Here is a 21,844-nt window from a genome sequence, read left to right as displayed (position 1 = left end):
GTTGATCAAATGATTGTGACCTCTGCTTCGAAAATGGGTGAATCATGTAGGGTGAAAATAAACTAAATTTAATTGGTGCCACGCCCTGCTATAAAGGGCAGAAACTCGGGGTCATTCGCCTGGAGGGGCGAGCGCCAGCCAGATCTCATTCTCATTGACGGACCCATGTAAAATTATATACGTCAAAAATGCATTTACCACATGACCACACCCACGTTGCCGCCTAGATCCATGATGCGCTGTCACGTTGGTCACACTGCGTGTACTGCATAACATGTCATGGCTGAGTTCACTAGGCGAATTCCACCTTGTTCTGTGTAATGTTTCCAGATTACTTGAATGTCCACTGATTTGTCATTCGTAGTGGAAATTAATTAGCATTAGTGTTGTGCGTCTGTGCTGCTATTCGGACTGTTTAGTGGCGTTTGAGGAGCTCGCACGGCTCGCAATTCGCACCAGCAACGAGCACCATAAAATGGACTGCTGCAATTTGTCAGTTGGCGATTCACACTCTGTCCTTGAGTCACTTTAATTGCGGTGAGACTTTTACTTTTAGATGCAACACTCATCCTGGTAGTGTAATTCGCACCGATTGTGTAATCGTCACGCAGGAATACATACATGCTCGAGCCCGAGCGAATATTATTTTCTCCCAAACTTTCCCCGCGAGGCCCCTCTCCACCTATCTCTGTTTCAATTTATATCTAAGGAGAGTAAAATAGTTAGGAGGGGCGAAGGGGCGGGACTATCTGGGTGACCTTGGGCCCAGTCCTATCTTTTAACATTGAGCTGGGCCATAAGCCACCTCCTCTTCGCCTCTCCTATCCTATTTTACTCTCCTTATTTATATCCAGATCACTTGTGACATGGTATGTGTTTGCATGCTCTCAGATTGCAGCATGAGCTGCGAAGGCAAGCCTGCAGCAGCTGCGGTCAGCGAGCAGGCGACCAGCGACGCCTTCCCCAACGTCCACGGCCGGACGTCCTGTCCGACGAGACGGGGACCCAACTCTCACCAACGAAACCTCAGCCTGGACTTTAGGTACACTTGCACCCAAATGTAAACAAACAATCGTCTTGATTTTGTCATCTCGCAGGCCCATGAAGATTACACTTCCGCCCGTGGCTCAGGTGACGGCAGGCACCACCGTAGCTGCCCTTTCCACCACCCAACACCACAGGCATCGCAGCCTTGACCTCGACTTGCATCGAATACCAGAGGTCGATGTCACACCCAGTCCCGAGGTACCTGCCAAAAAAATTAGTATCTCATACTTGAACTGAATATTATTATTTTATTATTAAATTACATCTTCCGTAATTATAAAAAATATTATTTTTTGAGCTTAAAATTAATTTAATAAATAACCAGTTTATTGACTGACACGTCTAGATCTTCTCCTACAACTTTTGTAGGTCTTCCTACTGCCTCAAAATCGCAAATTAATTTCATTGTTACTCGCTATTGTGTTACAAGCAGCAGCAGGCCAGCAAGGCCAAGTTACTTCCAATTGCCAAGAGCAACAAGCTGAAGGAAGACATAACTAGTCTTGGTTCAGACGATTCTGGAATCTGTGGCTCTGATTCTAGTGCAGAGACGCGGCCCAAAGGCAGCGAAGAGACAATTGCAACTGAAGAAGTCAAGGTAAATTTTTATTACATTTTATTTTATTTATTGCTTATAAAAAATTAAATCTAAAGTCTGAGCCCGAAGAAGAGGAGCAGCCTAAGCCTCAAGCTATCAAACAGGCTGGTGATACAGCAGTAGAGACTGTGGCCAAAGAATCGTGTGTTCCTAAGAAGGACAATTTGCTGCGATTCATGGAGAGCAGCATGTTCCAGGCACCACTTGCAATTAGCTACTTGTTCACCACCAAGGAAATTGGTGTTCAGACCTATATAGGTATTTTTTTAAATTTTTACACGCCATTGAAATTGAAATAATGTAATTTTCAGCCAACAAATTATTCACTTTCCAAGAGCACGAGGTGGACTTCTATTTACCTCAACTCATTAGCATGTACATACACATCCCAGAACTGGCCTCTCTAATATACCCCTACCTTAAACACAGGTAATTTTTTTTTTATTTCGCGGAGACATTGACTCACTAAATTCATCCATCAGATGCGTTCGGAGCGCTGAATTTTCTTTGCAAGTAGTGTGGCTCCTCGAGTCATATTCGTCTGATGCCCATCTAACGAGCAAGAAAAAAAGCGACGGTCAGTTTCTGGTAGCTTTCGTTTAGTACGCTTTATCAACAGACGTTCTTTATTGTAGGAACCAAACTGAAGACATTAATTCTCTCTGATAAACTGCGTCCCAAAAGCTTCCACGAGCGCGAAGTCATGAAAAACACATTAACCTCTCCATCGCCCAATAAAAAAGCCCACCAGCGCTCTCAGTCTGACGCCAGTGCTCTAATCTTAGGACAGACCTCTGCTGAAGGTACAAAGATCACGTTAAAATAGCCATAAATTCTAATCAAATGAGTCACCAGCAGCAGAAAATAACTCAATGTGCCTTGGAGACCTGAGGAGTGGGCGCGCCTTCAACACTGGTTGTACTTGCTTCAACACCCACAGAGGGATGGTCAATAACCTGAAAGGTCGCCAAACTAGCTGCATATGTAGCGTGAGTTGCAAAAACCAATGAAGCAGTTGATTGGAAAGAAATATTAATTTGCATTTTTTTTAGGCACCAAGATTGGAAGGCGAACTGCAGTTTGTACGAGCCCTTCTTGCAATTGGTCATTTACTTCCTGGCTTGACCGGAGGCAAAGAGGCGCAAGCAATAAGACTAAGAGCTGAAATAGACCAGATTAACTTAAACTTGCCTGCGAGAGTTTGGCTTCCAATTCACTCCAGCACAATTCCTCATCATGTGCTGCACATTTCGACTACCTTCTCGGCAGTGCTAAACAGCAAGGACAAAGCTCCTTTTATTCTCTACGTGGAAGTTCTTGAGGTGGACAACATCGAGACGTCACCTGTTCCTCAGAAAATGCTCAACGCCCTGAGAAACACCAAGAGTGAGGAGAATCTGTTGGCAAACGAAAGGCCTTCTCCAACAACGACCAGTCAAAGCATTTCCACCATGCTGCACTCAAATTCCATGGGGATGCTCTGTCCTTACGACAACGACGATTGCTGGACTCAAGAGGACGATGAAATCTCTCAGCAGGTACGTACTTGTGGAAGAAGTTTTACAGCTTCTGTAATGAACTTTATTGCAGTATGTGAACAAACTGAAAGTCGACCGGGACACCATCAGTCAAATCTCACTTGAGAGCAGTGACTCTAGGGATATGATGGTTGCTGCGGGAGACATCAGACGACGTCTGTCTTCTGCTTTTACTGACCCTAGAACCCTTGCCAGGAGGAGGGATCCCGAAGATCCTTCTGCAAACGTCTTAAGGTAACTTACGAAATGCATATTTTTCTAGTCAAGCTAAGTTTCGATTCCAGCGAACCTTGGATGGACAAAGTTCAGCGAATTCGAGACAGCTCCCCTTACGGCCGCATGGCAAACTGGAGGCTGCTGTCAGTGATAATTAAATGTGGTGATGATTTGCGACAGGAAATGCTTGCTGCGCAGATGTTAGAGATGTTGCAAAATACGTGGAAGGATGAGAAGCTTGCTCTGCGCCTGCGACCATACAAGTAGGATTTAAAACTATATAAATTTTTCTTTTTTTAACTCTTTAAATTTTCAGAATTGTCTGTTTATCAGCAGACAGCGGATTTATAGAACCGGTTTTGAACACCGTTTCCTTGCACCAGATTAAAAAACAGCACCAATTGTCCCTTCTCGAGTACTTCCATGCCAATTTCGGCCCTGCAAACTCGGAAGAGTTCCTCGAAGCGCAGCATAATTTTGTGGCCTCGTGTGCCGCTTACTGTGTTGTCTGTTACTTGCTTCAGGTTAAGGATAGGTATATCGCCGGCGGAGGAATTTTTTTTTGTTTTTCATCTCAACCCCTTCCGTTTTAGGCACAATGGTAATATATTGTTGGATGATACGGGCCACCTGATTCACATCGATTTTGGCTTCATTTTGTCAACATCACCAAGAAATCTGGGATTTGAGACGTCTCCATTCAAACTGACCCAGGAATTTGTGGATGTGATGGGTGGTGAAGAGTCGGACATGTTCCGCTACTTCAAATTGCTGATCTTGCAAGGATTACTCGCAGCCAGAAAGCACATGGATAACCTGTTGATTTTGGTGGAAATCATGCGCTCAGGTAAATTGACCATTGACAAAATAGAAAAAAAATTGCTAATTATAAAAAAACAAAAGGTTCTCAGTTGCCATGCTTCAAATCAGGAGCAGCCACGGTCCAGGCGTTGAAAAATCGCTTTCATTTGACGTTGACCGAGGAGAAACTCGAGAGGCTGGTGGATAAAATGGTGAGCAACAGCCTGGACTCGCTGAGCACCAACCTTTACGACCGCTTCCAATACATCACAAATGGCATCCTGTAACACCTGCGCCGCGCCAAAGCATTCCGTCCAAGGGACTCATTCTGGTTGGCTTTGATCTCCTCATCTCTCTGCTATATCTGTTTTATCATTGAACTTTTATATTAAAAATCTTTTTTAAAAAGGTATGTTGGATTTTATTTATTTTCACAAATCAGTCGTTATCACTTAAAAATTTCATTGCTGCTTGTTGAAAAAAATGTCAACACTTGTGTGCATACACGGTCGTAGGTCAAGATCAAAATAGCCTAGACTCATTTGGCCCTCGGGTGCTTTAAAATAGTCAAGCCCTCTACCAATTTTTACAACCCATCCACTGCTCATTCGTATTTGCCGGTCGTGCAAAGTGCTGGAATATTTAACATCTAAACTGATTCCCCTTCCTTTTAAACTCTTTGATATATCAGACAATTTTTTTGCTTGCTCTTCATCACTCGACGAAGTAACCAGTCTGATTTCCTTTAGTTGCACACATTTTGCCACAAACAGCTCACACAATCTTAACAGATTTACGCACTGGTGGTGCTTCCTTATGTAAGGGTCTTCAATGTGTACCCACACCACGTCAACCCCCAAGAACCGCCCTAGAATGGTGTTGTAGCTAAACCCAGTGGCGTTTTCATGGATCTCAAAGTGCTCGGTGTAGAGACCTTTTTGTTTTTCGGCAGCAATGTGCGCTTTAATTTGTTCGGCTCGCGTCAAATAAGTGTTTGCCTTGGCTCGGAAACCATCACTTTTTGTCTTGTCAGTCATCCCTGTCAAAGCAAATTATTTTAAGTTTTTTTTTAAATTCAATAAGTGCATGTGTACCTTTAATTGCTTCCATTAGAAGATGAGTTCCTTCAGTGTAACAGGAAAACGACTCTGTGAACCGGCCCTCTTTGTCGAGGGTCACGGCTCGCATCAACAAGGCTATGGCAGCCTTTTCCATTGATTCAGTCATCCTGTTATATTAGGTCAAATCTAGGTGCACTGCACAAATTATGATATTATTAAATCTATTTACGCAGGACAACAATGTACACTACATACTTGATAAATATGCGTTTAAAAAAAAAATGATAATTTAAATTTTTTTTTCTTGTTAAAGCTAATTTAGTCACTTTTTTAATTTTGAAAACTTGAATTTATTATAAATAAATTAACGGTGCATGATAAAATATTTTCCATTTGAAAGAAATAAATAAAAATGAAAATAAAATATCTTACCATATTAAAAAAACTAAAACTTCGCTCAGCAACAAAAGAGAAATATTTTTGCAGTCCGGACAGCTAATTATGAGACCTTTCACTAGAATGTGGCGGATGTGGTATAAGCATTTGCCGAAAAGTGCTGAAATTGCAAAGTAAAAAAATAATGATGAGGCATACTGAAATTATATTTTTTTTTAAAAAAATGATAAAAACGGGATCGATGCATAGAGAAAAATGTTTTACCTCTTTTATTGTCTTCAGATTAATTTCTAGATGCTTGACATTCTTGCAAAATTGTGCAGGATGAAAAAGCAAGCAGGGGAAACTTCATTGAAACAACCTATTTCATAATGGAGGTATTTTAAATTGGAAAATAAAAACAAAATTTATTTTATATTTACATACGAGACGAGACAAAAACAGAACAGAACAGAATGACAAAGTAGTTTAACAGGGAGTAGGGGTAGTAACCAATTACCTAATAGAATTTCTCAAGTTATCGAAGTATAAAGCTTAGAAATATCTAATTTAAGTGTGTTTAAGTGTAAAAAATTATTTAAAATGATTTTAAGAGGTTCATAGTGCACAAAATAAAGTAATTAATTTCATAAATCACGCAAGGTCATGGAGTAAAATTAACTCCTTTTTGCACTCCCTACTGGCGTCCGGAATTATATAGCATAGCATATGTTTTGTTAAGTTGCGATGTGGTCCATCGTCTATCGTCTCTTCTTCATTTGACACTCCCTTCTACCTTAACTGTTAATGCGTGCTCAGCAAACAAAATGGTAAGTAGCTCTACGCATTCCTCGCATGCCGAACACACCTTAAATCCAGCCGCGGCCACGCCGCAGCTGACGCACCATGAAAGGGCCCAATTCTTGATTTCGCTCCACTTGCAGGGGGCCTGTTGGGGGCCGCGATGAGGGCCGCCGTGACCGCCTTGCTATCTGCGCCTGAGCTGGACACCACGATGAACAAGCCGGACTTCCATCAGACCTTGGACGTGCACCGGACACTGCTTGTCCTCCTCAAGCCGATAGGTGACCCTGACAGTTTTCCACGCGCATGTCCTCGAGTGTTTATATTTTTCATTTTTGGGTCACAGGCAAGCAGTTGAAGGGCAGCGTCTTCAGCAGACTGTCGGACCAAGTTCAAAAAGCTGTGCAAGGCCTGAAGCTGACGGACTCGCTGGGTCGTGAGCGTCCGGTTAACGTTCGACTGGTGAACGAGTACGAGCCCTCTCAGAACGACTGGGGCGACTTTCAAACTCACCGCAAACTGCTGGGTTTGCTGACAGTGTCTCATGTTACCAGTCAAACGGAGCTCAATGAGATTTGCAGACAACACGAGTCTTTAAAGGTTTTTAAAATTTAAAATAGCAATTATAATCAACATTAATTTTTACTGCGGTAAAAAATTTATCTAAATATTTTTTGTTGTTATTTAAAATTTCTTATTATTCAAAATTGATTTCATGAATTTGAACAATTATAAATTCTGCAGATTACATTTTAATTTGCTTCTTTAATAAAAATAATCATTTGGGAATTTTCTAGGTGAAATATTCGTCGACGTTGTTTGACTCGAGATGCTTGATTCTGGGCCTGAATCAAGAAGGCCATCTGCAGCGCAGTCCCTCGATTAATCTTCGCTCAACAGCCAGTTCTCCTTACTCAGAGTCCCCATACTTGTCACCAGAAGACCTTTCTCACAGCAGTGACAGTTCCGTTCCTACTTCAACCAACCACTCATCGGTCGAAGACTCGTGCTCCGACGCAACGTCGGTTGCCGACAGCACGCTTACCTCCCCTGCATCTCCAACGCCACCTTTAGACGATCTTAGTGGTTTGTTTAAATTAAAAAAAAATCCATTTATTGTAATCAAACCAATTTTGCAGTGGCTGAAGCTATTCCCGTTGCTCTGACCATTCCATCCAACTTCAAAGCTCGAGCGCTCTACTATGTTGACGAGGAAGCAGCCAGCCGACCTTTTTCAGCAAATGAGCCGTGTCTCTTAGACTGCGATATTAGAGAATTTGTTTCGTCGCTTTTCTGGGTACTGGAGCACAAGAGGCTTGAGAGGAGTCGAGAAAAGTTAGATAAAGTGACCTTGCTGTTAGCACCATTTGAGAAAAAGGACATCATTGGACTCGACTTGGAATCTCGAGCAAATAAAAGAAAGTACGTTTAAAAGATGTTTTATATTTTCCGCACTGACAATAACATTCTAGGAGCGTCGGCCGAGGAACAAAACACCTGGCTGATCTCACGTTGCAAGCAGGGCTACCCTCTGAAGCATCCGCTCATTACTCGGCAGCCATTGACGTGCTCAAAAGTGCAAATGACTGGCTTTGGCTTGGAGGTATTTTTTTTTTTTACTTTTTTATTATTGATCATGTATAAAATTGTGGGGTTTCTAGGCTCTTATGAAGGACTGTGTGCAGCCTCTCTTGCATTGCTCAGACAACAAAATGGGTAAATACGTCATTTTAAAATTTAATTTGGTCGATGAAAGAATTTCAAAATTTCAGTATAAAAAATGGTGCAACACCACTGGAGTTGCAACATTGTTTATCACCCGATGAAATTTGCAAAAGATACAGAGAAGCCATCACACACTACAGCAAATACTTGAATGCTGCTGTGTTGGAAACAGAAGCGTGTTTCAAGGCAGCCAGAGTAGCCTTTCTACACAAAAAGAAGCTTCAAGCATCCAGCTTTTTGCAAAATGTGCTTCTCATTAACTTGAATCTTACGGAGGAGCACAAGATCGATAGATTCCTGGCCATTGCAGAGCTTTACCAATCTCTGGGCTTTCTCAGGAAAGCATCGTTTTTCAAGAGATTGGCCGGAATGAGACACGTTTCGGCTCAAAATGAAGATCCAAACTGGTCCCAATGCTACCAGCTGCTGATTCAAGCTCTTGCTGGCCTCAAACTATCTCTTGACCCTAAGGAAATGATTACAGGTGAGATTGCAATTAAAAATATATAGTATTTGCCAAAATTCAAACCTACCAGGGGCTCTTCCTGCACTCTCCACCTTGTTGCCTTCTCATTGGGTATTTGAAATTTCAGTATTTTCCTCTCAATTTTTCATTTTCTTTTGTCATAGCTAAAGTGGTAGTAATTATTTTATTAAAATATCGTGTAAGTTGTTATCTATTGAGCTGCAATTAATTGCTGACTTTGTGTCTCTAGTTATCCACAAGGGGTGGCCGGTTCTACAAATTCAGCTTCTCCATGAGTTAGTCGCCGCATCAAAAAGGATGGGGTCAAATCAAGTAAGATTTTGTTTTTATTATTTTACCAATTAAAAACTCGATCTAGATTGCTGTGCGGCACTTGACGTTTCTCCTGCACGCCATGTGGCCCCATTTGAAAATGCAGGAGAGGAAAGACATTGCCCTCCAGCTGCAGGCAGCTGCAAGCCAGGAAGAGGGATCACCAGTTGCCTTAGTTCTTCCCGAGACTGGGTTGATCCTTCCTCCAGCTAATCTAATCCACTTACCTCACATCAGGTATGATTAAAAATACAATTAAGCTGAGAGTCTGTTATATAATTTTGTTTCCAGCACATTCAAGCCCTGCCCGTTAATAGCCTCCTTAAGGCCACAAAAGATCCAAATAGCCAAGGTGGAGACTGGTCCGTTTCTTTTTACTCCGCTCAAATTCGGCTCCCTAGATAGGAGCAAGGAAGCCAACTCAACGAATGGCCAGACTAAACTAGGTTATTTGACGTTTCCTAACTTATGCATTGGAAAATAATAGAATTTTTCACAGATTTCCTATGGGTAGAGGGAGATGTCTGTGAAGTACAAGTAATTTTAGAGAATCATCTGCCCATAGAGCTTAAAGTAGTTGATGTGGTAAGTTCTATGTAAAATTAAAACTCGGTGGTTTCAAGCAAATATTCTCAACTTGCAGAGAATTTTAACTGGCGGAACAGTTTTCGAAAGTAGTCCGTCCACTCTGGTTCTGCCACCTTTTACGGCGCCTGACACAGAGTCCCTCTCTTCGTTGAGCTCCTCTTTAAATACCGTCGAAACCAGTGCCCTCCAGGTCAGCCTGGCGGGAATTCCAAGAGCGCCTGGTACTCTCAACATTATAGGATACTCAACTCACGTCCTTGGCGTCAAGTCAATTTGTCTCCTGGGTGATCTAAACCATTTGCATGGACAAAGTCAATTCACCGTTGAAGTAGTGCCGGCCATGCCTCAATTACAAGTAGCTTTTGATCTATGTATATTGAAAGATTTTGCTAATGCTTTGATTTATTTAGATATCAACAACCCTGCCAAAAATTGTTAACTCAAGCCAGTACAGAGATGCTGCAACGTCTGGAATATTGTCCGTTTACGCTGGAGAAAAGTATGAAAATTTTAATTATTCTTGGGGGAAATTTTCAATATCATCTTTTCAGACAAGAAGTTGTGGTTACTCTGACAAATATTCTCACTGACCTTAAAGTCTCAATGCTGAGCGTGCAACCCTGGTCCAAACTAGATCTAGCGTCGGAGAAAGAGATTTTTGGCACTTGGGATAACAAGCCTCTTGAGATTCTTTTGCCAATTGATGTCGGCAAGCAAGTCAAATTCTCCCTACACATTTATGGGAAAGCTCAATTTTTTGCACCTCCAGCAGATGGTATTTGATCATGAAATTAAATTAGAATTTTTTTTAATCCTGCCATTATCAATAGATACAGTGTCATTGGCATCAACTGCTGTCTCAAGCTCTCTTAATATGTCGATTAACTCCTCCAAAGCATCTTTGGAGTTTCCGTCGAAGCCAGAACAAGCAAAACCAAGCACCATTGAAGGCAGCTTCAGAATTCGCTACTCTGGAGGACCAGGGTTTGATGCTGGGTACTGCAGGTCCGCCGAACTTGCTTTACAAATTATTGTTCAGCCATCTCTGCAGATTGTCAAATGGGACGTACTTGCGGCAGAAACGTATATAAATGTAATTATTGAAATATAGCCGGTAAAAAATATAAATTTTTTCAGGCCCTCGGAATTTTATCTTGTTTTGGACATTATAAATCAGACTCAGCAAGAGGCTGAGCTTTGTTATGCTGTTGGAAGGACCATTCTCGTTGAGGGTGATGAATTTTGTCGAGTTCCAGTGCCACTACCAAAGTGTCCTCTAAATATACTCTCAGAGGTTTTAATATTTTTTGCAGCATTAAATTTGTTTTCAACCAACTGTTTTTAGCTCTACGCTCGTGAAAAAGAGGAAGTGACTGCAGAAGTTAAAGCGGTGTGCAGTAAACATGTCGCGGACAACGCTCAGCTCAAGTGGACATTGGCGGACGGACGAAAGGGCCAGTTGAAACTGGATGGCATTAAACTGTCCGAGTCTATGCTTGACACAATTAAAGCCTCTCCGTTGGACTGGGTCCTGAGTGTGGACGGCAACATAGTTCGATGCGAGGAAGAATTCACTTGCAAAGCTGGACAGCCCCTTGTAATATCAGTTAAGCTAACAAACAGGCTTTCTTTCCCCTTGGAAAATGTGACCCTGAGCATATCAATATACCAGGACTACCAGAATGGAACTCGTAACTACAGATTGGACACCAGGGTTGCCATTGCAGGAGCAAGCACCATTCTCCTCGGACAGGTAGCTTGACTGTTCAAGTTAATTTAAAATGTTCAACTTAATTTGAAACATGAACAATTTTCAGCTCGATGAAGCTCAACCAGTCGAACATTCTTGCGCATTGGTGTTTTTTACACCGGGGCTGTTTAAGGCTGACATCCAATGCTGCCGTGTAGGTGGTACTTGCAGTACAACCAGCACCTGGAAGCTGAGTCCGATTCCCCAGTTCTGCGTAGTGGATTGAGACAAGTTATTGCATCCTTAGTGATATAAACCTTATCACATTTATTTTTCCTCAAAGTCGATCGTGTTTGTGGACAACTCTGTGCCATTTGAACTCATGAGAAGTTGCCACTGCCGATTGGACCAGTGATATTTTTGTTATACTATTATACTGTTGTACTGCAGTTATATTGCATACAAAACATGATTAAGATGTTGAGATGGTCTGTCAATATGTATAATGCAACTAAGTTGTTGTGTAATATGTATAATCACAGTTCTGGATAAATAAAATACCCAAATTATGCTGTTATAATATTTTTTGTATTCACTGAACTTATTTTTGAAATGAAATATTATTTAATATTAAAAGTTAATGAAACCTCAAATAAAATTATAACTCATTAGATTATAATATAAATAATAATAATAAAATCACTTCCCAAAATTACATACATTACATACTTTTCCGCGCACTTGCAAAGTAGAAGGGGGAGACCTACAGTGGTGACACCTAGAGGGTTGTTTTGTAATTTTGGCGTTTTATAAACAAAGCGGCACAACACATGTTTCTAGATCAGATTATATTTTTAGGTTGCGCACCGCAGATCTTTTTTCAAATCCAAATTGTCCCAAAATAACTCTCGGAAGAAGAGAGTCGAGAGGCTGCGCGAATATTCTAGCACCACGAGGACCGAGGTTATAAATCCGCCGCTGCGCGAAAGTTGTTGCATTATTTAACTTCACTTTTTCAACTGCAGCAAAAGAGATTTTGCTCCTGCTGTTCCGGTGATTCACCATAAAACATACCATTGAGGACAAGATGAAAGGAGACACGAATGCAATCGAGGAAGACGTCCAGAAATTGAAACTTGAAGGAAACGATGCCTTCAAGAGTAGTGCCTGGTTGCAGGCAGTCCACTGCTACACGAAGGCCCTGGAGCTGCACCCTGTACCAGACTCAGCTAGGGCTATCCTATTGAAAAACAGGGCTGCGGCCTACTTGAAATTGGAAAAGTACAACAAGGCTGAGAAAGACTGTGATGCGGCGATCGAAATCTGCCCAACTGACCCCAAGGCTCTTTTTAGAAGGGCAAACGCTCTTGAAGCTTTGGGACGAGTCGAAGAGGTAAAAACATTTTTTTTCTGTTTTTATTGTTGCCTATTAATCTACAATTTTTAATACAAAATACATTTTTACAGGCTTACAGAGATGCTACAAATGCAATGAAGTCCGACCCAACCAACAAGGAACTGCAGCCTCTTTTGTCTGGACTGCATCTGAAGGTGCAGGAGAAGATAAAAGAGCAAGCGAAGACTTCGGTCAAAGTGGAGCAAATGATGGAACTATCTTTTGACCCCAGTCAAGATAGTGAGAAGAGAGAAACGGCTATGAAAAATTTGGTCGTCTTGGCCAGAGAAAAAGCCGGAGCTGATTTGATGTGTCAGCAGGGGTTGCTGTCCAAACTGAAAACAGTCCTCAAACTTGAGAAGAACCAGGAAATTTGTCTCGCTGCTATTAGAACGCTGAGTGAGCTGTGCCAGCTCTCTGAGGAAAAAGTAGGACTGTGGTTGAATAATTAATTATTTTAGAATTATTGCAATTTTATGTTTTTTATTAGACAATTACAGTTTTGAATGACCTTGGCCTGCCCTGGTTCTTGGACACCTTCAACAGTGAAAGTGAGGCGCGAGTCAACGCAGCTCAGTATTGCCTCCAGGCTATTATCAATAGCCTCAGTGGACTGACAAACAAGCCTGAAAGCAAACCCATCAAGGAAAAATGTGAAGGTATTTTATTTTTTATTTTTTTTATAAAAACTATATTTTGGTTTCAAAAATAGATCTTAAAATTGAAAAGAAAAAAACGATACGATTTTTTTTTTGTAATGAAAAAATTAAGATGTAAACATTTAATTCCATTTTTACTGTTTTCAGCAAACAAAGCTATGATTGACTCATTGCTGACTTTTCTGACCGTTTCGTTGACAAGCCGAACAATTACTGGCCAAGCTCGAGATGCGATCATTGAGCTTTTGACAAGAAACTGCCACTTCTCCACGCTCGACTGGGCTGAACAGTTTGTCTCGATTGGCGGTCTCTACAAATTGCTTGAGGTTTCTAGCGAGTTACAAGAGTACAAGTATGAGTCGGCCATGCCTATTACAGAGAACACAAAAACTTTGGCCTCTGTGTGTTTGGCTCGTATTTATGAGAACATGTATTACGACGAGGCTAGGAAGAGATATTTTGACCGAGTCGAAGAGTTTGTGAAGGACAAGCTGATGGCTCCTGACATTGAGTCGAAAGTAAGGACATCGACATTGAATTTTAGTCTTTTAAATAATGAGATTATTAGGTGCGAGTGACTGTGACAATCACTACTCTGCTGCTTGGTGCCCTTGACGCTGGCAATGCGATGATCGCCAAGGAAGGTGTCATGGAGATGATCCTTGTTATGGCCAATTCGGAAGAAGAACTTCAGCAAAAGGTTGCTTGCGAGTGCATAATAGCCGCTGCCTCAAAAAAGGACAAAGTGAAAAGCATCATCAGTCAAGGAGTGCACATTCTGAAGAGGCTGTACAACTCAAAGAACGACGCCATCAGGATCCGAGCGCTGGTCGGACTTTGCAAATTGGGAAGCAGTGGAGGTACGGACGCGTCTATCAGGCCGTTTGCTGACGGATCAACCACAAAGTTGGCTGAGGCGTGCAGACGGTTCCTCATCAACCCTGCTAAGGACACTGACATACGTCGCTGGGCTGCCGAAGGTCTCTCTTATTTGACTTTGGATGCGGACGTGAAGGAAAAGTTGATTGAGGACAGAAAAGCCCTGCAGGCATTGCTCGACTTGGCAAAGGTACTATTTTTAATTAAATTTAAATTAAATTTTTTTATTAAAGTCATTTTTCATTTTAGTCAGGAAGCCAAGGCAGCATCTATGCTATTGTGACTGTTCTTGTGAATCTCGTCAACGCTTACGACAAACAAGAGGTTCTGCCAGAGATGCTCGAGTTGGCCAAGTTTGCCAAACACCACATCCCTGAGGAGCATGAACTTGACGACCCTGATTTTGTCAACAAACGTATCGAGGTGCTGGCCAAAGAGGGCGTCACTTCGGCCCTTGTTTCTTTGGCGAGAACAGAGAGCTACAACTGCCGAGAACTGATTGGCAGAGTTTTTAATGCCATCTGCAGTCAGCAAGAGCAGCGGGGAAGAGTTTCGCAGCAGGGTGGGGTCAAAGCGCTGCTTGGACTTGCTGTCGAAGGAACAGACAAGGGAAAACGTCAGGCTGCACAGGCACTGGCTCGAATCGGCATCACTATCAACCCTGAAGTTGCCTTCCAAGGCCAGCGGGTATGTCCTGCTTGTTTTAAATATCTTGAAATAAATTGGTTTTTATCCAGTGCTTGGAGGCCATCAGGCCGCTGGTTCACTTGCTGCACCAAGACTGCACTGCCCTGGAAAACTTTGAAGCCATGATGGCCCTTTGCAACCTCGCAGGAGTCAGTGAAGCTGTTCGCAAAAGGTAAAGCAAATTTTTTCAGTGATATGAAAGTTTTTAATTTAGTAAAATTGCAGAATTGTGAAGGAACAGGGAGTTCAAAACATAGAAATCTACATGTACCACGAGCATCAGATGCTCACGAGGGCTTCCGTTCAATGCATGGTCAATCTTCTGCTTTCTCCCGAGGTGATCAACATGTTTGAAGGCGAAAATGACAGGACGAAGTTCCTCGTTCTCCTCTGCTTGGACGAGGATGAAGAAACGTCAAAGGCAGCTGCAGGAGCCCTTGCCATTCTTCTATCGGCTTCCACAAAGTGCGCTGACAAGGTCCTCAAAGTTAGCAGTTGGCAGGAGTCTCTGAGATTCCTGCTTGCCAACCCCAACCTAGAAGTCCAGCACAGAGGCCTTGCAATTGTCTTCTCGCTGCTTGCCTCGAGCAAGGAAAACGCAACTGAAATTGTCGGCTCGGATATATTTGACCTTCTACTTGCCCACTCGCAATCAGGTAAATATTGAAATTAAATTAAAGATTTGGTTCACCAGACGACTGACGAAAATCATAAATTTTAGATGGCGACACCAAAGAGAAGGAGAAGTTGAAGAAAATTGCTCTCGACTGTCTTGAACAAGCTGAAAAATGGTCTCTTGTTGCCAAAGCAGGAAGCATCGAAAATGTGCCTTCAGATTTGCCAGATCTTGTTGAGTGAAACAGGTGCTTTAACTGAATTGTGATGGACCAACTTAGCCTTGATGAATGACTGATATTCAGTATTATGCTGCATTAATCCGTAGTTTGAAGCCATGAATTTTTCATTCTATATTAAGTTGACATTTATTTACTAATTTCAAATTCTAACAAAAATCGCTTGATGTTTTATCTATTTTAAATAAAACAGGTTGAATCAATTTGGTGTAGATTTTATTACTCTTTTGATTTGGACATCATGGCACATAATCAACAAAACACATCCCCCGTCTTTCCTCTAACATAAAACAAGACGAGCATGTGACCTACTTTAGTTACACAACAATTTACTTCGTATTATTCTTTTTAATAAACTGTGAAATGCAAAACAGCAACATCAACAAGACAGAGTATGGCATCTCAAAATAAGAAAAATGATTTTGGTATATTTTTATCATGATCTTGTGAGTGAGATTTTACAGCATCTATTAACTTTACTTGGCCGCTTCATCGTCGCGGGGCTCATGAGGTGCAGGCAGCTTTTCCCAAGAGGGTTCAACGCCCCAGATCTCACGAGCGTACTCGGCAATGGTGCGATCGCTGGAGAATTTGCCCGAGCTGGCAATATTGTGGATGGCCATCTTGGTCCACTGCTGCTGGTCGTTGTACGTCTGGCTCACCTTGTCCTGGCATGCAATGTACGACTCGTAATCGGCAAGAAGAAGGAACCTGTTTTTAAATTTTTCCATTAATTCTTCATTAGAAAAACCTTAAAAATATTCTCACCTGTCGTGATACAAAAGGGCGTTGACCAAGTCCTTGAAGGTGTCAGGGTTGCCTGCGCTAAAGAAGCCGTTTTGGATCTGATCGATGCACTGCTTGAGCTCAGGAAGGCGGTTGTAGTAATCATGAGCATTGTATCCCTTCTGGTGCAGGGCATCGACCTCTTTGACGTCCATGCCGAAGATGAAAATATTTTCGCGGCCCATCTCCTCAGCCATTTCGATGTTGGCGCCGTCCAGGGTGCCGATGGTGAGGGCGCCGTTCAGCTGGAACTTCATGTTGCCGGTGCCAGAAGCTTCGGTGCCTGCAGTGGAAATCTGCTCGCTAAGATCGGCAGCGGGCATGATTTTTTCAGCCAGGGTCACGCGGTAGTTCTCCAGGTAGATAACCTTAAGCTTGTCACCTACGATTGGGTCGTTGTTGATGACGTTGCCAACGGCGCAGATGAGTCGGATGATGTTCTTAGCCATGTAGTAGCCAGGGGCGGCCTGGTGAGAAAATTTATTAAAAATTTTGTAAATTGATAAATGGTTTAATTTTTACCTTTCCTCCGACCATGACGGTGCGAGGCACAAATGGTGCGTTGGGATTCTTCTTGATCCTATTGTACATGGTGATGATGTGCAGGCAGTTCAGCAGCTGCCTCTTGTACTCGTGGATTCGCTTGACCTGAATGTCGAAGATGGATGAGGGGTTGATTTCCACGCCATACTCTTTGTGCAGCAACTCGGACAGCTTCATCTTGTTCTCCTGCTTGGCCTTCTGGACGGCTCTCTGGAATCCTGCGTCCTCAGCCCACTGTTTCAGCTGTTGCAGCTCTTCCAAGTGGACAGTCCAAGTTTCACCAATTTTCTAAAAATTTAATCAACACAGTTAAGAGAAAACCTTTTGTAATTTCACTTTTATTATCACAACCCCTGTGTAATTGAAGGTATGCAACCTGCAAGACATAAAAGGCGCGCAGTTTGCATACCCTGATTATATCAGGGACTTTTTAATTTCAATCAGATTTTGATATTTACAAGCAATAGATTTGCATTTTTAAATTATATTTTTAATTACCTCGCAAATAATATCAGACAGAGCTGGGTTGCACAGCAACAACCAGCGCCTAGGAGTGATTCCGTTGGTCTTGTTTTGGAATTTTTCAGGCTCCATTTCGTAGAAGTCCCTGAACCTGTTGACAAAATTTGATTTAAACAAATGATGAAAAAATAAAAAAAATAATAATAATCTTACACGCTGTCCTTAAGAATTTGAGAGTGAATGGCTGCGACTCCGTTGACAGCGTGCGAGCCGACGATGCAAAGGTGGGCCATGTTGACCCTTTTCTCGCCGTGCTCCTCAATCAAGGACATGCGGCCCAGCCTGTCCAGGTCTCCGGGGTATTTCTGTTGCACCTCCTGCAGGAAGAGGTAGTTGATGTGGTAGATGATCTGCATGTGTCTGGGCAAAATGTGCTCCAGCATGCTGCAGGGCCAGCGCTCGAGCGCCTCAGGCAGCACCGTGTGGTTGGTGTAGGCGCAGGAGCGTTTCGTCAGTTCCCACGCCTTGTCCCAGGACAGACCCTCGACGTCGACCAAGATTCGCATCAACTCTGGCACAGCCAGCGAGGGGTGAGTATCGTTCAGCTGAATGGCCACTTTTTCTGGGAAAGACTCAAAGTCGGTACGGACCGCTTCCCGAGAGCCAAACTTGGACGACTTGTATCGCCGAATAATATCCTAAATTGTACAATTTTGTTGTATTTATGAATTTTTACAAAGAAGATTTATATAATTAAATTTTTTTTAACTTTTTTTTACATTATTTACCTGCAAGGTTGCTGCGACCATGAAGTATTCCTGCTTCAGGCGGAGTTCCTTGCCTTCAAAAAAGTTATCATTCGGGTACAGGACACGAGAAATATTTTCTGCAATGTTCCTGTCAATCACAGCCTGAATGTAGTCGCCATCGTTGACTGCGGAAAATAATAATAGGAAATAAATGTTAACCACGATTTATTTTTTCCAAATTTAAAATTGAATAAATTTTTCATGTGCTTACAGAATTTAAGGTTGAACTCGACAGGTGACTTGGCCGACCAAAGACGCAGAGTGTTGACCACATTGTTTCCGTAGCCAGGAATGGGATTATCGTAGGGCAATGCAAAGACCACCTGGGTGTTGACCCACTTTTTTCCCTGAGGAGTGTCCTCGACGTGGCCATAGAAGTTGACGGGCAACATGTACTCGGGACGTGCTTTTTCCCAAGGGTTGCCGAAACGAAGCCAGTCGTCAGGTTCCTCGGTCTGCTCGCCGTTCTTGATTTTCTGCGCGAAAATGCCGTACTCGTAGCGTATGCCGTAGCCGTAGGCGGCCAGGCCGAGCGTGGCCATCGAGTCGAGGAAACAGGCGGCCAAGCGGCCGAGACCGCCGTTTCCAAGACCAGCATCTTCCTCCAGCTCTTCTAACTCTTCAATGTCCAGACCCAGCTGCAAAATTTTATTTTATTTGTTTTATAAAAAAATATGTATATAAAAATTGTTTTTTCTTTACAAATAGTTTAAAATTCTGACTTTTGTGTGTGAAAATAATAATAGCTTAAAATTTACAAAAATTAAAAATATTTGCTGAATTTTTTTTACCTGGTACATTGCTTCATCACAGGCACCTTGGATACCCAGGTTGATCATAGTATTTTGGAGTGATCGGCCCATGTAGTACTCCAGAGACAGGTAGTAAACCCTCTGGAAAAAAACAATATTAAATTAAAAAAATGATAATTTAATAATATCTTATTTAATATTTTTTTACTTGGCTCAGAAGCGATTTTGGAATTATACAAATTTATACAAGTTTTCTACTTAAAAATTATCTGAAGTTTTATTTACTAAACCGCATTAATTAATTCAGAAATAGCCAAATGCGGTTCTGTGTCAGATAAAAATATATTCCGATAGACCATGGACGAGGCGCACGTCAACCGCGCGATCGAGCCCAGCTCTTGCCAGTCTTGCCTTATGTAACGCGTCCAATATACTTGGATTCTTCTATATTTGCCGTTGTTTAATTCTCTTACTCGTAGAAAAGCGCATACTTCGCGCAAAATGCATTAGTTATTCATGAATGGATCGGCGGTAATCGCGAGCATTACTCAAGTTTCATTTCTCGTCAATGTGAATTACGCAGACAATGCCGGGCGCCTGCCTTGCCTCGCGAGATCAATGAAGGTCGTAGTTGAAGGTCACGCTGCAACCGCGAAAGATGGAAGCGAAAAATAAAGATGAAAAAATATCTAGAGTTTTGTAAGAGGAATCTCGACTGATTTAGAGCTCATTTAGATAACAATAGAATTTTATTGCAAAAGATTATTTTAAAATCGAGCGATCTGAGGATTATTTAACTGCGAATCCTACTAAGAGCAAATGAATTTTTTATTAAATAGAAAATTTTAAATCGAATTAAAAAAAAGTTCACTTGACAAAATAAAAAAAGAAATAGGTCGGGGCTGGAAAAGCCTTTCCTTGTACAAAGATTATAATGAGCAGTAAACTAGATTAATAATTGTATTTTTGTGGTTTCAAGGCAAATAATTACGACTGAAGGAGGGCAAGTATATTAAGTTAATTCAAATGCAACCCGAGTAATTGTAATAAGTGTGGGGCTGCAGGTGCATATCAAACGAAAGTGCGCGTAATTTATTATTTGAACGGCAGCGTTCAAATGACAAGAGTGATTTATGGTTGAGTATTTAATTTCTCCATATAATTGTATTAAATCAAAATTAAGTTTCTAATAAGAATTTGATTTATTGGAAGGAGCTTCATAGAAAAACTCCATATTCTGTTTTCTTTAAAAAAAAATTATTAACATATGAACGAGAATAAATTTCTGTGTTACAATTTACAATAAGCTATAAATGTGTTAAAAATATTTTCACAAATATATCATTAAAAATAATAATTGATAAAGTTCAGAGCAATTACCATCGCCTAGGTTATCTCTTTGACAACCTCTGACAAGTTATTGTTGAGACGTCGCGCAACTAAAAAAGGTCAAAGGGTGGCGCGCCAAGAAAATTTTTGACATTCGTCGCAACCATGTTCTGGCACAATCAAACATCGTGCAACATAGTTTTTAATTATATTATTTTTCTATATAGTTTAAAATTTTCCCTCGTGTGCTTATAATTTTTTAATTAAGTTGATGAAAAAGTTAAATTTATTATTAAGATATATCTATATGATTTTTTGCAATACAAAATTTGCAACCCGAAATTTTCATTTTTTCAATTAATAATTTGTAATATTTTACATTAATTACTATTACAATTATGTATTGCATATATTAGAAAAAACTGCACAAAGGTGCGCCGCTTAATTAACAAGTTAAGGCTCGCAAGCGCGGGTGCCTGTAAAAATTTGACAGGAATTTCTTACACGTCCAACTTTAAAAAAAATGTGTGTCAAGCTTTGTTCGGGAGGGGCCTTTGCTGAAAGTTTGGCAACCAACACCGGCGAAAATTTCCAACATGCTCAACGTGGGCTACATTTCTCGAGATCGCCCTCAGGGCATTTAATTATTATTTTATTAAATTTCTCACCTTCGGGTCCTTTTCGTAGTAGTACTGCTGGGTGCGGATCCACCTGGAGGTGAGGTGGTCCTTGACGGTGTGCGCGAGGGCGAAGTAGTAGTCCCTGGGGGTGGCGACATTTCGGTCCTTGACCAGGGTGTAGTGCAGGTGACGGTTGAAGGTCTTCTTCACGTTGGTCACGTTCTCGACCTGGGCGATGCCCCGGACGCTGATCTGCTTCCTCTTCTCGATGTCCGACTGCGGCACCGACATCTTGCACCGGCCGTCTCTGACTGTCACTGTTTTCGTCTCAAGCCGCTCGACTCGCGCTGGCTCTGACCCGGGGTCACCTTGCTCAAGGTCAAAACAGATGCTGCCAGCAGCGCGCACTCCTATACCGGTATTACCGAGCACCGCAGTGGAACGGAGAACGCAATTCGTACGGCTGCGCAAACTGCACTTTCTCGGTGACCGACGATCAAACAGAGGACGTGACCCTTTTGGAGAACCGGTTATCCGAGCTGATTTTGCGAGTTTCTGATGTTGGTGCTCCTCAGCAGGTGGCGTGTTGGCGCAGGCACTTTTTTTTTGGTGGCCTAATTCTTTATTTTATCAAAATCTTGTTATGATTAATATGGTTTTATAAAAAGATTGTGAAAACTTTTCCTTACAGAATAAAAAGCGCAATTTTGTAGGTTTTTGTGTATAAAGCCCATTTAATCATACTTGTAATTTGCATTTTTCAATATTAGTGATATCTTTTGTCAAAATTTATTACATTAAAAATGAAGCACAGTAAATTTTTCTA

General features: G+C 41.7%; 5 protein-coding genes across 7 annotated transcripts; 3 read left to right on the top strand and 2 right to left on the bottom strand.

Moving 5' to 3' along the window:
• The first annotated feature begins 252 nt into the window (after positions 1-252).
• On the top strand, positions 253-4,610 carry LOC132202804 (phosphatidylinositol 4-kinase beta). The gene is made up of 15 exons (XM_059630003.1): positions 253-537; positions 892-1,042; positions 1,098-1,245; positions 1,478-1,645; positions 1,702-1,903; positions 1,957-2,074; positions 2,128-2,222; positions 2,281-2,448; positions 2,501-2,634; positions 2,698-3,183; positions 3,236-3,417; positions 3,468-3,662; positions 3,716-3,934; positions 3,993-4,246; positions 4,303-4,610. Exons 2-15 carry the CDS (start codon positions 900-902, stop codon positions 4,485-4,487), a joined length of 2,697 nt encoding a protein of 898 aa, XP_059485986.1. The 5' UTR covers positions 253-537; positions 892-899; the 3' UTR covers positions 4,488-4,610.
• Positions 4,604-6,121, bottom strand: LOC132202809 (MIT domain-containing protein 1-like). 2 transcript variants are annotated; one of them, XM_059630017.1, is made up of 5 exons: positions 6,080-6,121; positions 5,922-6,018; positions 5,694-5,817; positions 5,295-5,456; positions 4,604-5,239 (listed from the first exon to the last, which is right to left on the bottom strand). In XM_059630017.1, the coding sequence occupies exons 4-5, from the start codon at positions 5,425-5,427 to the stop codon at positions 4,662-4,664; spliced, it is 711 nt and encodes a 236-aa protein (XP_059486000.1). In that variant the 5' UTR covers positions 5,428-5,456; positions 5,694-5,817; positions 5,922-6,018; positions 6,080-6,121; the 3' UTR covers positions 4,604-4,661. The 2 variants fall into 2 exon arrangements, with proteins under 2 accessions (XP_059486000.1, XP_059486001.1); XM_059630018.1 differs by having other exon boundaries at positions 6,084-6,102.
• A 192-nt stretch (positions 6,122-6,313) lies between these two features.
• Positions 6,314-11,822, top strand: LOC132202803 (protein brunelleschi). Its single transcript, XM_059630002.1, has 19 exons — positions 6,314-6,466; positions 6,581-6,721; positions 6,787-7,040; positions 7,238-7,526; positions 7,580-7,862; positions 7,913-8,043; positions 8,102-8,156; positions 8,213-8,649; positions 8,882-8,964; positions 9,011-9,201; positions 9,256-9,410; positions 9,464-9,549; positions 9,608-9,907; positions 9,963-10,051; positions 10,104-10,327; positions 10,383-10,635; positions 10,690-10,846; positions 10,898-11,305; positions 11,370-11,822. Exons 2-19 carry the CDS (start codon positions 6,601-6,603, stop codon positions 11,526-11,528), a joined length of 3,675 nt encoding a protein of 1,224 aa, XP_059485985.1. The 5' UTR covers positions 6,314-6,466; positions 6,581-6,600; the 3' UTR covers positions 11,529-11,822.
• A 236-nt stretch (positions 11,823-12,058) lies between these two features.
• On the top strand, positions 12,059-15,934 carry LOC132202615 (protein unc-45 homolog A). Of its 2 annotated transcripts, XM_059629621.1 has the most exons (10): positions 12,059-12,205; positions 12,268-12,635; positions 12,710-13,066; positions 13,129-13,297; positions 13,445-13,815; positions 13,866-14,366; positions 14,426-14,863; positions 14,914-15,035; positions 15,089-15,519; positions 15,585-15,934. In XM_059629621.1, the coding sequence occupies exons 2-10, from the start codon at positions 12,330-12,332 to the stop codon at positions 15,719-15,721; spliced, it is 2,832 nt and encodes a 943-aa protein (XP_059485604.1). In that variant the 5' UTR covers positions 12,059-12,205; positions 12,268-12,329; the 3' UTR covers positions 15,722-15,934. The 2 variants fall into 2 exon arrangements, with proteins under 2 accessions (XP_059485604.1, XP_059485605.1); XM_059629622.1 differs by having other exon boundaries at positions 12,059-12,635.
• LOC132202616 (glycogen phosphorylase) lies at positions 15,917-21,419 on the bottom strand. Its single transcript, XM_059629623.1, has 9 exons — positions 21,067-21,419; positions 19,109-19,210; positions 18,529-18,955; positions 18,297-18,442; positions 17,722-18,206; positions 17,545-17,659; positions 17,026-17,334; positions 16,486-16,970; positions 15,917-16,428 (listed from the first exon to the last, which is right to left on the bottom strand). Exons 1-9 carry the CDS (start codon positions 21,307-21,309, stop codon positions 16,194-16,196), a joined length of 2,547 nt encoding a protein of 848 aa, XP_059485606.1. The 5' UTR covers positions 21,310-21,419; the 3' UTR covers positions 15,917-16,193.
• Positions 21,420-21,844: the final 425 nt, after the last annotated feature.

This window comes from Neocloeon triangulifer, unplaced genomic scaffold, assembly GCF_031216515.1.
Source record: "Neocloeon triangulifer isolate White Clay Creek 2 clone unplaced genomic scaffold, ASM3121651v1 ptg000015l, whole genome shotgun sequence".
Taxonomy (NCBI): Eukaryota; Metazoa; Arthropoda; class Insecta; order Ephemeroptera; family Baetidae; genus Neocloeon; species Neocloeon triangulifer.
The sequence above is the reverse complement of the archived record's forward strand: the minus strand, read 5'-3'. Positions and strand labels throughout refer to the sequence as shown.

Coding starts and splice junctions, on each gene's coding strand:
- LOC132202615 (XM_059629621.1), top strand. CDS start 12,330: ATGAAAGGAGACACGAATGCAATCGAGGAAGACGTCCAGAAATTGAAA. Junction 13,298..13,444: donor CATCAAGGAAAAATGTGAAG/GTATTTTATTTT, acceptor TACTGTTTTCAG/CAAACAAAGCTATGATTGAC. Junction 15,520..15,584: donor ACTTGCCCACTCGCAATCAG/GTAAATATTGAA, acceptor CATAAATTTTAG/ATGGCGACACCAAAGAGAAG.
- LOC132202809 (XM_059630017.1), bottom strand. CDS start 5,427: ATGACTGAATCAATGGAAAAGGCTGCCATAGCCTTGTTGATGCGAGCC. Junction 5,240..5,294: donor TCTAATGGAAGCAATTAAAG/GTACACATGCAC, acceptor TTGCTTTGACAG/GGATGACTGACAAGACAAAA.
- LOC132202803 (XM_059630002.1), top strand. CDS start 6,601: ATGAGGGCCGCCGTGACCGCCTTGCTATCTGCGCCTGAGCTGGACACC. Junction 10,328..10,382: donor TTTTGCACCTCCAGCAGATG/GTATTTGATCAT, acceptor CATTATCAATAG/ATACAGTGTCATTGGCATCA. Junction 11,306..11,369: donor GCACCATTCTCCTCGGACAG/GTAGCTTGACTG, acceptor AACAATTTTCAG/CTCGATGAAGCTCAACCAGT.
- LOC132202804 (XM_059630003.1), top strand. CDS start 900: ATGAGCTGCGAAGGCAAGCCTGCAGCAGCTGCGGTCAGCGAGCAGGCG. Junction 1,646..1,701: donor TTGCAACTGAAGAAGTCAAG/GTAAATTTTTAT, acceptor TTAAATCTAAAG/TCTGAGCCCGAAGAAGAGGA. Junction 3,418..3,467: donor CCTTCTGCAAACGTCTTAAG/GTAACTTACGAA, acceptor TTTCGATTCCAG/CGAACCTTGGATGGACAAAG.
- LOC132202616 (XM_059629623.1), bottom strand. CDS start 21,309: ATGTCGGTGCCGCAGTCGGACATCGAGAAGAGGAAGCAGATCAGCGTC. Junction 16,971..17,025: donor CCGTCATGGTCGGAGGAAAG/GTAAAAATTAAA, acceptor TTTTCTCACCAG/GCCGCCCCTGGCTACTACAT. Junction 16,429..16,485: donor GCCCTTTTGTATCACGACAG/GTGAGAATATTT, acceptor ATTTAAAAACAG/GTTCCTTCTTCTTGCCGATT.